This window comes from Dendrobates tinctorius, unplaced genomic scaffold, assembly GCF_039654945.1.
Source record: "Dendrobates tinctorius isolate UK_male_01 unplaced genomic scaffold, ASM3965494v1 ptg000031l, whole genome shotgun sequence".
Lineage (NCBI taxonomy): Eukaryota > Metazoa > Chordata > Amphibia > Anura > Dendrobatidae > Dendrobates > Dendrobates tinctorius.
The window spans coordinates 19,290,405-19,305,065 of record NW_027361699.1 but is presented as its reverse complement, the minus strand read 5'-3'; the positions used below and the strand labels follow the sequence as shown (position 1 = coordinate 19,305,065).

At 45.1% G+C, this 14,661-nt stretch overlaps 1 protein-coding gene across 4 annotated transcripts in view; it reads left to right on the top strand.

Annotated features, from left to right (window-relative positions):
* KDM4C (lysine demethylase 4C) overlaps positions 1 to 14,661 on the top strand; it is a 565,453-nt gene that overhangs the window by 137,769 nt on the left and 413,023 nt on the right. Inside the window, exon 5 of one of the 4 annotated variants that reach the window (XM_073572233.1) lies at positions 11,570 to 11,827. The exons of the other annotated variants lie outside the window; for them this stretch is intronic. Coding sequence (XP_073428334.1) covers positions 11,570 to 11,584 — 15 coding nt within the window. The 3' untranslated portion in view covers positions 11,585 to 11,827. Of the gene's footprint in view, positions 1 to 11,569; positions 11,828 to 14,661 lie in introns of those variants that run through there. 4 annotated transcript variants of the gene reach the window in all.

Sequence of the window (14,661 nt, the reverse complement as noted above, 5' to 3'; positions counted from 1 at the left end):
TTCGGCTCCTCATCCTCAGACGAGGAAACAGGAGGACGCCATTGTTTTCCCCTAGAAGAGGTAGACAAACTAGTGAAAGCTGTAAGGTCTACCATGGGGGTATTGGACCCGAGGCCGGATAAAACAGTCCAGGACATAATGTTCGGGGGACTAGGCCAGAAAAAACGGAGAGTTTTTCCGCTAAACGAGATTGTCAAGGGTCTAATCAAAAAAGAATGGGATAAGCCAGACAGAAAAAATACTACTGTCCCTTCCCTTAAAAGGAAATATCCCTTTGAGGAGGACGCAGCTACGTCTTGGGATAAAGCCCCGAAACTTGATGTAGCAGTCGCTAAGGCATCCAAGAAATTCGCCCTTCCCTTTGAGGACATGGGTACCCTCAGGGACCCCCTAGATAAAAAGGCGGATACCTTTCTAAAGGGGGCTTGGGAGTCGGCAGGGGGTAACCTCAGACCAGCGATAGCGGCGACATGTACCTCAAGAGCCCTAATGGTATGGGTAGACCAACTTGAGAAACAACTGAGGGAAGGGACACCTAGAGATAAGATCCTAGATTCTATCCCAGTAATAAGGGGAGCTGCTGCATTCTTAGCGGACTCATCGGCCGATTCAATCAGGCTATCATCCAAAACGGCAGCACTTTCAAATGTGGCCCGAAGAACTCTATGGCTTAAAAGTTGGCCAGGGGACCTACAGACCAAGATGAAACTGTGCTCAATCCCCTGTGAAGGAAAATTCCTTTTTGGGGAAACGTTAGACGACATCCTCCAGAAAGCAGGGGATAAGAAAAAAGGATTCCCAAATTTAGGGCCAGCGGCATTTAAGAGGCCCTTTCGAAATAAGAGGTTTTTTCAGAGAAGACCACCAAGGGAACAAAAGTGGGATGACAAAAGAAGAGATAGAGGCTTCTTCTTTAATAACTCTCCCCGGGACAAAAAGCCCTCCAAGTGACAGTACGCCCAGGGTGGGGGGAAGGTTGTCCTTTTTCCTTCCAGCCTGGAGGAGAATTTCAACAAACCCCTGGATAATAAACCTAATCCAGGAGGGCCTAAGGATAGACTTCCTCTCTCTCCCGCCTCAAAAATATGTAACAACGCCGCTGAGATCCAGTATGCGAGAACAGGAAGCGCTAGAAAGCGAGGTCCTAGGCCTAGTGAAAAAAGGAGTCCTCCAGGAGGTTCCCCGGCAGGATATGGGCAAAGGGTTCTACTCCCCCCTCTTTCTAGTGACCAGACCAGACGGCACCTTTCGTACTATTATAAATCTGAAAAAACTAAACAAATATGTCAGGAATCAGAGCTTCAAAATGGAGTTGATCAAATCTACCACCAAAGTCCTGTTCCCAAACTGCTACATGACGGTGTTGGACCTCAGCGACGCTTATTATCACGTCCCCATCCATCAAGACTCCAGAAAATATCTAAGGTTAGCCGTCTCAATAAAAGGCAAAATGAAAGAATTCCAGTACAGGGCCCTGCCGTTCGGGATATCGATAGCTCCGCGAGTATTCACCAAAATAGTAGCGGAAATGATGGCTCATATGAGAGAACAAGACATAATAATAATCCCGTATTTAGACGATTTCCTAATAGCGGGCAGCTCGTCTCAAAAATGCAGGGAACAGAGAGACAGGGTGATTAACACTCTACAAGACCTGGGCTGGCTTCTAAATCTAAAAAAATCAAGATTGGAGCCCAGCAGGGTACAGGAATTCTTGGGCCTAACATTAGACTCAAACATTCAGTAGTGTCGCCTCCCAGACCGCAAAAAAGAGAAGATCGCTCAAATTACAGCAAGAGCAATCCAAAATCCCTCCATGACACTAAGGAAGGCTATGTCACTGTTGGGTTCCCTATCCGCCTGCCTGCCAGCAGTTCAATGGGCTCAGTTACACACAAGAGATCTCCAGTGGGACGTATTGGCCAACCAGGCATCAATAGGGGGACACCTAGAGGGTCGTATTACCCTAAATTCAAGCACTATTCATTACCTAGCTTGGTGGCAAAGCCAGGAGAATCTGTCCAAAGGGATCCCCTGGACAACAAAGATAACACACATAGTGACAACGGATGCCAGTCCCTCAGGATGGGGAGCACACATGAACAACGAGGTGGCTCAGAGCGTATGGGGAAATCAAGAACTAAAAGCCTCCTCAAATCAAAAGGAGCTTCTAGCAGTAGGCTATGCGTTAACACACTTCCTACCCCTACTCCGGAATCACCATGTCCGCATCCTTTCGGACAATCGAGTCACAGTAGCCTATATAAATCATCAGGGGGGAATCAGGTCCCAACCCCTAATGGACACATCCGCCAAAATCCTCAAACTGGCGGAGGCAAACCTGCTATCTCTGACAGCCATACACATCCGCGGTACAGAGAATCAGAGGGCAGACTTTCTGAGCCGCACCCAGTTACGACAGGGGGAATGGGTACTAAAGCAGTCCATTTTTCGGCAGATTGTAAAAATGTGGGGGACCCCAGACATAGATCTGTTCGCCGATTTCAAAAACAAAAAAGTAGACACCTTCTGCTCCCTAGATCCCAGGGGGAATCCTCTATCTCTGGACGCATTTATGCTCCCATGGACACAGAGTCTATCATATGCCTTTCCCCCAATCATGCTCATCCCAGCGGTCCTAAAGAAGGTCAGGGAGGACAGGGCAAGAATGATACTGATAGCCCCCTTCTGGCCCAAAAGAACCTGGTTTTCCTGGCTAAGAATGCTCTCAGTAACCGACCCTTGGATCCTACCGGATCTCCCGGACCTGCTATCGCAGGGCCCAGTGCTACATCCTCAGGCACCAAACCTCCATTTAACAGCATGGAATTTGAGAGGGCACTGATGAGGGAAAGGGGATTTTCAGAAAACCTGATAACTACACTACAAAAAAGTAGGAAACCAGTTACGATGAGAGCTTAAGGTAGAACATGGAAAAAATTCCTATCCACTTCTGGGTCAAAGGTTCAGGATGGGGTTCAGATTGATAAAATCCTAGAATTCCTACAAAAGGGCCTAGAACAGGGTCTGGCGGTCAACACGTTAAAAGTACAAATAGCGGCATTAGGCACCCTCTATAACCATGATGTGGCAGGTGACCCCTGGGTAGCACGGTTTATTAAAGCCGCAACCAGATCTAGGCCAATAATCAGTCAAAGATTACCCTCATGGGACCTGAACCTTGTACTTTCAACACTGACAGGCCCTCCATTTGAACCCATTCACTCGGCAACCCTAAGGATCCTATCACTCAAAACTGTGCTTCTGGTGGCACTAACATCAGCCCGAAGAGTGAGCGATATTCAAGCCTTGTCAGCAGGGCCTCCTTTTACAAAAATTTTAGATGATAGAGTCATCTTAAAACCTGACCCAGCCTATTTACCTAAAGTGTCATCACATTTGCACAGGTCCCAGGAGGTAGTCCTTCCTTCCTTCTGCCCAAATCCAAAAAATAAAGGGGAAGAAAAATTCCATACTTTATATGTTAAAAGGTGCCTAGTACAATACTTAGAGGCCACCAAAAAGTGTAGGAAGGAAGGGTCTCTCTTTGTGTGTTTCCAGGGTTCTCGGAAGGGGCTCAAAGCATCCAAGAGTACCCTGGCAAGGTGGATAAGGGATGCGATCGCCCTAGCATATTCATCCAGCGGAAATACCATCCCAGAGGGGCTGAGAGCTCATTCCACAAGGGCAATGGCGACCTCATGGGCTGAAAGATCTGTAAGGCGGCCACCTGGTCAACACCACCTACCTTTTTCAAGCACTACCGCCTAGATCTAGCCTCTACGTCTGACCTGACCTTCGGGAGAAGGGTCCTTCAGGCGGTGGTCCCTCCCTAAGCTACCAATCTCTGAAATTCTCTCCGTGGTGCTGTCATGGGTGAGAGAGAATAGCTTAGTTACTCACCGATAACGGTGTTTCTCGGAACCCATGACAGCACCCGCTTATTCCCCTCCCCTTCACGAGTATGGTGAGCACGTTTTACTGTTAGTAGAGTGTTTCCGTTTAGGCACAGTGCTTTGATAAGTAAGCAGTATTATAATGTTGTGTATATATTTCTGTTTAACTAACCTGGAGACCCTCTGATGCTCTGTAACCAACTGAAGGCGGAGGAGAGGTACCGCCCTTTTTATCTGTAGGTTCCTGTCCCTGAAGGGCGGATCCCCTCTCTCCGTGGTGCTGTCATGGGTTCCGAGAAACACCGTTATCGGTGAGTAACTAAGCTAATCCTGCATATACCTCTGGCCAGTTTTAAAATATGGGTGGATAGGGATAGCCATATATCAAACCATATATGTGTGTGAAAAGACCTTCTCTCCAAAAAATGTGGCTCATTTTGCAGACTGCATGCTTGTCCGTCTGAACATGAGCAAATCTGGGATCTAGTGTTTGTCCAGTCAGTGTGGCACACCAAAGATTCTACCAAGATGGCTCAGTTTTCTAATGTAGGGTGAATATGTGAGTGAAATTCTCTACATCCTTTATCCTTGTACAGAAATCTCTTGATTTTCAGCTTATGCTGCAGTCTGTATTTTTGATGGGATAAAAGTCTTTAAAACCAAGGTGGATCACCATGTATGCGCGCGCTATGTGTTAAGTTAAATTACATATATCATAGAAAAAAAATAATAATAAAAAAAATATATATGTGTGTGTGTGTGTATATATAATATCTCATGTAGTGGGTTTTTTTTTTGTTTTTTTGCTTCCTCTTTATGGTGCATTACTATTTCTCCACATGGTGGCTCTCTTGCATATTTGAATACATTCTAAAGACATGCTCAAGGGAAACTTTGCCATGTTCATTTTATTTTGGACGCACAATCATTTGCATAATAAATGTCACTTTTGAGCAGGAATTTTCTAAACATTTATCTAAATGCAGATGCCACAGACAGCAAGCAATTGCTGAAGTGGGTGTGTGTATGTTGACAGTGGAGATACACTACTGTTGCCTTTTCACATCAAGCTGAATGAATGAATCTCAGGAGACCGTCAGATATGTGCTGTATGTGTATCCTACTAGGAATGTACGGTACTTTTACACTCAAATAGACCAACTTTTAAGCATTTTTTTTTTTTTGAGACCCATCTGACGTTTAGTTTTTCTAAGCCTGTTAGTATTGTTTTGTTTTTACATGATTTACTAAATCAGTGGAATCCTGTTTTACTTTTTATTTAGATCAAAATCTTTTAAAATAATTAAAATGTGAATATAAAGAGCCTGGCTGCATTATATTTAAAAGTGAATTGCACTTTATCCAAAAGTCTCATAAGTCAATGGTACAAACATTGTAACATATCTTGCCAGAGAGTGAGCCACACCTTCACATCCTCACTGCCTTATGAATAGGGATGAGTGAATATTTCAATGTTTTGGATTATGATCGCCGAATTTGCAATATTCGCCGATTTTTATTCGTCGAGTATGTGCAGAACACCATTCAAGGCAAAACCAAAATGCGCACACACACAACACCTTCAAATGGGCCAAAAAGCTGTCAAAACACATCAAATAAGGGACATAGTCATATGTTAAAGTTTGGGCACCCCTTTTAATGTTAACCTTTTTTCTTTATAACAATTTTGGTTTTTGCAACAGCTATTTCAGTTTCATATATCTAATAACTGATGGACTCAGTTATATTTCTGGATTCAAATGAGGTTTATTGTACTAACAGAAAATGTGCAATCTGCATTTAAACAAAATTTGACCAGTGCAAAAGTATGGGCACCCTTATCATTTTCTTGATTTGAACACTCTTAACTACTTTTTATTGACTTCCTGAAGCACTAAATTGGTTTTGTAACCTCATTGAGCTTTGAACTTTATAGCCAGGTGTATCAAATCATGAGAAAAGGTATTTAAGGTGGCCACTTGCAAGTAGTTCTCCTATTTGATTCTCCTATGAAGAGTGGCATCATGGGCTCCTCAAAACAACTCTCAAATGATCTGAAAACAAAGATTATTCAACATAGCTTTTCAGGGGAAGGATACCAAAAGTTGTCTCAGAGATTTAACCTGTCAGTTTCCACTGTGAGGAGCATAGTAAAGTGGCATCAATTCAAAACAGTAGAAATGTTATGGGAACCTACACCTGTTACCCAGCAGATGGAGACTGTAACAGGCAAGGTGGTGGAACTACTGTGCCCTGTCCCTGGAAAGCCTGGAGGGGAGGGGCTTAACTAGATGGCCTACCAAATCCCAACTCTGATAAGTGGCAGCAGGCGAAAAATGTGACACAAGGAGGTGGCACAAGGTGCTACTCCAGGGCTGACCTACAGAGGGTGGCAGCTGACCCCCTAGAGTGTGTAGGCTGCTATGGCCCGAAGGAGGGATTTAGAATGCAGGCAAAGCACTGTAGGGACATTGGAACCACAGGGGTACAGATGGGACCGGCTGAGGAACAGTAAAGCAATGGCAGGTGTAGGCTGGACCAGCTGATGGACAGAAAAGCACAGACAGGTACGAGCAGATGGGTACAGGGTAGCAGATGGCGGACCTGGGGAACCTGACAACTAGCAAGCATGCAAGGCAAACAACCTCGCTCCGGCATCTTCATATTGGAGGAGCCTTAAATAGGTGTTGCCCAGCTATAGGCTGGGAAGACCTTAGGTTGATGCAGGCAGTCCCTTTAAGAGGGAGCTAACTTGCTCGCTCCCTAAGCATAGTGACCAGGCCTACAATTGTACCTTGGGGTTTACAGAAACATAGGAGGTGAGATAAGGAGGTGGTTTGTGAGTGGTAGACACTGAATATCCTGTCTGTTATGTGCGAGGAGATCCAACAAAGGGCCAAGTCTGTAATGGCAAGAGATCATAAAGTCTGTAGTAAGAGCGAATGGTCCACTATGCCAAAGGCAGAATACAGGTCCAGGAGAAGGAAGAGGACAAACTAACATCGCTTTGATTTGGTGAGTAGTAGGTCGTTGGTGACTTTAGTCAGGGCAGTTTAAGCGAAATGGTGCGGTCTGAAGCCAGATTGCAAGTGGTCAAAGAGGGAGCAACAGGAGAAGTGAGGGGACAGTTTAAAATGGACGTGGTGTTCCAGTAGTTTGTAGGCATATGGGACAAGTGAGATGGGGCGATAGCGAGACACAGAGGATGGGTTAAGGTAGGGTCTTTTGAGGATGGGTGTGATCGAGGTATGTTTCAATCAGGAGGGGAAGACACCAGTTAATGACAGCTTGAAGAGGTGGGGTTAGGCTTATCCGAATAGCTGCATCGGGTACCTGGAGTGCTCCCGATGACCAGCTGTTCGGCGCCGCAGCTGCACGGTCAAGTCTGTGTGACAGTCATAACACATGCATGGAGAGCCTGTTTGTTGTGACTGTCACAGTCGTGACACATGCAGCTACGGCGTCGAACAGCTGATTATTGGGAGCGATCCAGGTTCCCGATGCAGCTATTCGGTAAGCGCTATAGCTATTTGGATATGCACTTATCCGAAGCTATTTGATCACCCCTAGATGAAGACTGTGGTAAGGTTTGGAATGAGGTGGGACATTATTGGGCCAAGTTCACAGGTGGTGAGGCAAAGTCTTCAGCTGAGAGGAGCGGGAAGGGAAGAGAATTGAAAGTACTGAATAGTGATTTGGAGTTGAGAGACAGGTGTGATATGAGGGGTGAGAAGTCAGTTTGTTTTGCTGCAGTGAGCAAATGCACAGTATTTTTTACAACTTCTGTTGTTACTCTACAAGCTACTCCATTCTTTCTTTGGCATCTGCACAGCGGTATGCATTGTAGATGAGGGCCAGAAAGAACGTGCTCCAGTAGATGGAAAGCACTGCATCAAGTGGCCTCTCCTTCTCTTCATCCATCTTTACATCACACACAGTACAATCCTCAGAGGTAGCACCCCAATTACCCTTGTTTTCCCCCACGTCACAACTCTCCAAGCGCCTAACTGACTGTTGGGAACCGCAGTTGGCTGAGTCTGCAGATCTATTCACACATGGTATGCCAAAGGCATTGGAAGTGTGCTTCAAAGATTCACAGTCAAGAGTAGGAAATCATCTGCAGCAATGCTCAAATTTTTTTTTTCAGCTTGATCCAGTTCCAGACGAAGTAGGGTCTGAGCAGAGTCTAAACCGTTGTCAACAGACGTTAACCACGGTGGGTGGAGGTGAGCCGTTTGTGACGAGACTCACATTCTTGAGCTGCCCGCGGACTGAACTATGCTGTCATTACAGGAAGAGGAGGCGGTTGACTCTCAGGGCGAGGAGTGGGAGAACATACTTTTTTTTTTTTTTTTTTTTTATAAACGACAGAGTAGAATTAAGAAAAAAAATGCAACAATTTGTCTACTACATGCATGAACTGGCACATGCGCAATAAACATTTTTTAATCTGGGATTCTCACTGTGCTAAAATGCAGACTTGCGGGCCTCGCCAACCACCGTCCATCCCATCAACCGCATCTTCTGAATCTTCCTCCTCCCTCTCCATGGCAAGTGTTGTCACACAGGTCTTCAGCCTCAGAACCTCTACTTGTTTCCCCCTACAGTTCGGGTGACTGAGAGCCTGTCAGCTGATACGGAAGTGGGCACGCCTGCTGTTTTTGTCTTATCTTGCATACCAAGCAAACCATATCTTTCTCAATCCACTGTAACATCTCAGTCCAGCAGCTTGTCGTGTTCACCCTACTCCACCCTGTGTCAGCACAGCAGCGTGCCCTCTTTTGTGCAGTTGTGCTCACATAAAAGCTTCTTTCCTCCTACATATGGCAAAGCTAACAGTTTGAACTTCACTAACTTCAATCTACTAATAATAACCTTTTAATTTATATATCGCAAACATATTCCGCAGAGCTTTACAAGTCAGCAGCAGTTCATATAAAAGTCATAAGTTACAAACTTTAAGATAATCAAACAATTAAAGCAAAAATAATGACACTGTTCTTCATAGCTTACAGTCTGCAATGAGGTGGGGGTGACACAAAGTATAGGTGCTTATTTATAATGATGGTCCAACAGTCTTGAGGAAATGGGGGGTAGATAAAGGCTGCATGAGTCTTTTGGGTGTGGATGAGTTGGATGGCAAATTATGTTTAGAGAAGTAGAGAATAGGCTATATATAAAAAGGACTTTGATTAGGTAAAGTGATAGGCCACCCTAAACAGATGTGTTGTTAGGGAGAACCGAAAAATGTCTAAGTTGTGATTATAGTCCTAATTTTGTGGGGGATAAAGGGTAAGAGGTGAGTTATCTATGTAGGAGATTGAACTGCTGGACAAAGACCAGATCTGGGGTGTTACCGTTTTTGTGTGTCAGAGGTTGAAAGTTGTGAGAGTCCACTTGAACTGGTTAGAAATTGAAGCTGGGATGGAGGTGGGGCTGTTGAAGTCTCCTAGTATAAGGGTTGGCAATTCCGAGGACATGAAGGAGTGTCAGCAAGGCAGAAAAGTGGTCAAGGAAGTGAGTGGGTGAGCCTAGGGGACGGTATATGACCACTACTTGGAAGGTGAAGGGATGGAAGACTCTGATGGTGTTAACCTACGAAGAAGAATGGCGTCCAATGGGCCTATATTTTTTATAGCTTTAAAAAAAAAACAAAAAAAAAACAGGATTGTTGGTGGCAGCAAGGAGTGTGGGGTTATCATGGAGTTACCAATGATCATAAGTACACCTATTTCATGCATTCTAATATGGAGCTGGACAAGCCATCTGCTCACTATTAGGGTCCTGTAAATTTAGCGATGCACCAGCGATCCTGACCACGATACGACCCGGTCAGGATCGCTGGTGCATCGCTAAATGGTCGCTAGTGAGCTGCCAAACAGGCAGATCTCACCAGCGACGTAGTGGTGGTCATTACTTACCTGTCAGACGCGGCTATGAAGACGTCCTCGTCGGCGCCAGCAGGAAGCCCAGCAGGAAGCCGCCGACAAGAAACTGCCCAGGACGTTCTCGCGCAATCAGCGATAGACAGCGGGGGAGCCGGTCGGAGGTAAGTGTCACATATAGCGATATCGCTAGCAATATTGCTGCTGCGTCACAATCGGTGACGCTTAAGCGATATCGCTCGCGATCTCTCTTGGTGTGAAGGGGGCCTTTAGTTTTCCGAGAAATAATTATTGTGGACCGCCTGCAGCCTCCTTGAATGATCATCGACCAATCATGTCATTGTCTGGATGATGTGGGCCAGCTGAGAGCTCTTTGAAACAAAGCTCACAGCAGTTTTCTACGTGACTGATGGCCTGTGAATCTCTGTGATTACTGCATGGCCATTCCAATCTGTTGTCAATGAAAATGCAACCTTTCCGCCTTGTGGATACAGACTGTTTCCGAAAGCTGATGGCTGTCGCAGTCCCTCAGTACCAGTTGCCCAGTCACCATTACTTCTCTAAGAAAGATGTGCCTATGCCACACCAGCATATCACAGACATAATTACCCATTCCCTGAAAAATTCTGTCTGCCAGGGTGCATTTCAACACTGACACGTGGACGAGCAAGTATGGACAGGGGCATTACATCTTTCTGACTGGGCACTGGGTGACTCTGGTGGCTGTGGGTGCAGTCGTGGAAGGGGCGCTCCATAACTCTTGGAATCCCCAAGGCTTGCAGGGCGCTTGGGGATGGAGAACTAAACCACTACACACCATAAGATGGATAACTAAACTACTAGACAAGAGGGGTTAGAAAACTAAACTAATACACACCAGGGGATGGAGAACTAAAGCACTAGACACCAAGATGTCACTATACAACCCTGGAATCCCCAGGGTTTGCAGAACAAACCTCTTTATGTAACAGTTTCTGCAGTGATTCTGTCTCCTTCACCTCTTCTAGGGCCTCCGCCTGCGCCCTCAACCTCTGCCTTAATTAAACACACGTTCCAACACTGCAGAGAGAATCCCTCCCCTCCACCTCTGTACTGTGCAGCCAGGGCTCACTGCAATCAGGCATTGTTAAAATTAATATGCCTTGGAGACCGTAGTCATCAAGATTTGTGGACAGCTATTCAGGCCAAGTTTGAGCAATGGCTGTCTACACTCAACCTGGAGCCAGGGAAAGCCTTTTGCGATAACTGTGCAAACCTGGTGGCGGCCTTATGCTGGGGAAGAGTCACACGTGCCTTGCATCCTCATCCTGATGGTACAACAATTCCTACGCCACTGTCCTAGCCTGGAAGCGCTGCTGCAGAAACCACTATCGTTGTATGCTCACTTCCACCATTCCTCTTAAGTGGGTATAGAGATCTTTCGGACTACCGGCTAACCGACTGATATGCGATGTGACCACTCCGTGGAATTAAACTCTGCACATGTTGCAGAGACTGTTCAGTATGACATTTTGCATAGCCTGGCACAACACAGTACGGACGTGGTGCAGTTCACACTTCGGAAGTGGACACAAATGAAGGACCTCTGCACCCTTCTGCACATTTTCAAAATGGCTACTAAGATGGTTAGCGGTGATGATGCTATCATCAGCATCACTATTATTGTCATCTATATGCTGGAGCACACTTTTAAATAGTCTGGGTGAGAAGGTGGTGGTGGTCCTGAGGGAAGAGAAGGAAGCCTTAAGGGTAAACAAAATCTGTAAGTTCAGGTCTGTCATGTTACAGGTGGTTGCCATTTGAGGAACAAATGAAGAAGGACAAGGCAAAGGACGAGAAGGAAGAGGTGATGGACACGCAACAATTAGAAGATGAAGACCATGTTTCCCTCTCTGTGGTTTCCAGAAGGCGATGGAGGAAGAAAACTTGTGTTATCCCTCCACCATCAGACTGTGGACTTGGACCTCATGAACGAGATCGACCGATGAGCGCTTTCTTGTAGCATGATCTGCAACATTGTTACCAATATAGTTATGGTTTGAAATATTGCTGACTACTGGGTTTCCAGTGTGTTCTATTCCTGATACAGAAGTAAATGTTTCCGGTTGTCCCACCCCCCGTAATGGACGCGCCCATGCTGCAGTATCATCAAAACATGCTTGAAGACCATCTTGAAAGTGGTTTTCCCCAGGACGGCAGTGAGGCACACAGTTTGCATTGCGGTGATAGCTTCCAACCCCAGGAAGGTTGCGTTTTCAACGCAAAAACATTAGCAGCCTTGCAGCACTGGAGTCCTGTATTCCAACCCTGCAAAGGACTGCATCTGCAAAGAGTATGTATGTTCTTCCCGTGTTTGCGAGGGTTTCCTTCCAGTACTTGCTTTTATACCCACATGCCAAAGACTTACAGATAGTAAATTTAGATTGAGTCCCAATGGTGACCGTGCCAGTAATGTCAAGAAAGCGAATGTTGAATAATTGGCGCTATATGTGATTAAAAAAAAATTTAATTTGAAATTGATGCTCAGGCACACTAAAGTGGCACTAATATCCATTTCGTAGACTACTATTGTCAGAAAAATCTAGGGATCGTAACACGGGTAGTTGACTCAAAGGTGGTGGTGGGCTGACGGTATCGGAAGCCTACTGCTATAGGAAACGCACATGGAGACCCAACCAGGAGTCTACACGCTTACAAAAATTATTGGCAGACACCAAGAAAGTGACATCATTTTCACCACGGTAGAAATAGTATAATAGGGACCGACAGGTCTTTTACTATACCCAACCCAGGGGATGGACACCCAACCAGAAGTGTTCACATTTCCACAAATTGGTGTTAGCATCTGCAGCAGTAACAGCAGGCACAACAGCCCCACTAAAGATATCGCACACTGCAATTACGAGAGAACAATGCAGCACACTACTAGCTACAACATCCAGTAACAGAAGTTGTCAGTTGTCTCTGGATAGGACGTGACGTTGTTGGTCCATTAGAGCTTTCCCAAACATTACCAACTACCCCACATACACCTTGAATACCAAGCCTAATCCCCCTTCCACCACGACCTTGCTTTTTCCCAGTCATGTCGCTCAGACAGTATCCTAGGCGCACAGTATTGGCAACTAAAAATTAGATTTTTTTTACTCTACACACAGCTGAATTTCAGTGGCACGAAATTAGGTGAAATATGGCGTGCTGAATCGTGTTAGTCACAGGTTAAAGAACTTTCAGTGTGGATTAGGGCTGTATGACAAAAGATATGCCCCAAACAAATTTAAAATTGGATCTCCCCTACTGTATGACTTTAGTAACAGAAAAAAAAATGGTTTTAATGTGTATGAACAAAAGGAAATTTTCTGCTCACCCCTCTTCACTCCTTATCACACCTCCGACGCACGGAAACACCCTGACCCGGGTGTATAGTGCATGCACAACATAGAAAAAGATTTTCCAGCGTCTCCAGGAGATAAAATAACAATTGCTTTATTGAAAATATAAAAGGGGAGCACTTTCCTACGCGTTTCACCCTGAAAGGGCTTAATCATGGAAAGCTTTTTTACTCTACACACAGCTGAGTTTCAGTGGCACGAAATTAGGTGAAATATGGCGTGCTGAATCGTGTTAGTCACAGGTTAAAGAACTTTCAGTGTGGATTAGGGCTGTATGACAAAAGATATGCCCCAAACAAATTTAAAATTGGATCTCCCCTACTGTATGACTTTAGTAACAGAAAAAAAAATGGTTTTAATGTGTATGAGGCCTGTATAATGTAGAAGGTAGGCTCAAAATAATTTCAATCTTGGCTGATGTGTCACGTTTGCAAAAAAAAAAAAAAAAAAAATGTGCAACAGCTCTGCACGCAAAACAATTTCAACTCCACTAAATGACAAGGTGGGATATGGTGGGCTGTATCTCGTTTAGCAACAGAGAAAATTATATTTTTTTTAATGTACTTGAGCAATTCAGACAGTGGAATTTCACCGCCACTAAATCACAACTGCCCCTATATAAAAAAAAAAAAAAAAAAAAAAAAAAATTCCATGTACAACAGCTCAAATCACAGAACAGTGTCACCACACTACTAAATGACAAGGTGGGATATGGTATGCTGTTACACATGTAGCAAGTGAAAAAATGAGCCTGGCATGAAAAAATATCTGCTGGAACATCAGTTTCACAGCCACACCGGACTCTAGGTAGCTAAACTAACTAATAAACAACCGCCTAGCTAACTACCTGAAATCTAGCTGCTAACAGTGCCAGCATCAGGAGCAGCCTCTCTGCGCTGTTAGGCTGTGTGCCCACGTAGCGATTTTTAAGCGTTTCTGCGGCGTTTAACGCGCGATAATGCCGCGGAAACGCTTAAAATAAGCGTTCCATGCATTTGTAATAGAAAACGCAAATGTTGTGCCAATGGTGCGTTTTTTACCACTGCGGAATCACTTAGCGGTAAACGCAGCATGTTCATTAATTTTGCGGAATCGCCCGCGATTCCGCATACCATCAATTATATGAGCAAAAACGCATGTCAAAATGCTTGACAATCGCGTCAAAAGCGCGTGTCAAAAAGCGCATGCGATTTCCCTGGCAAGGGCATGCGTTTCTGCTCAGGAAAAAATCGCTTGAAAATCGCTGCGTGGGCACATAGCCTTAGTGCCAAAATGGCGCTAAAGCTAGATGTCCTCTCTTTATATGGAGAGGGAAGTTTGATTTCAGCAGCCAATGACACAAGCCGTTGTGTCATTACATTGTGGATGTTTTCTGCGCCCTGATTGACTAGCCGCAGTGTGCACACATAGTGTTAGAAGAAAGAAAAAATTCTGTTTACAAGAACGCTGCGCCTGTGAGCTCTGCACACCCCTCCCCTCATCAAACAC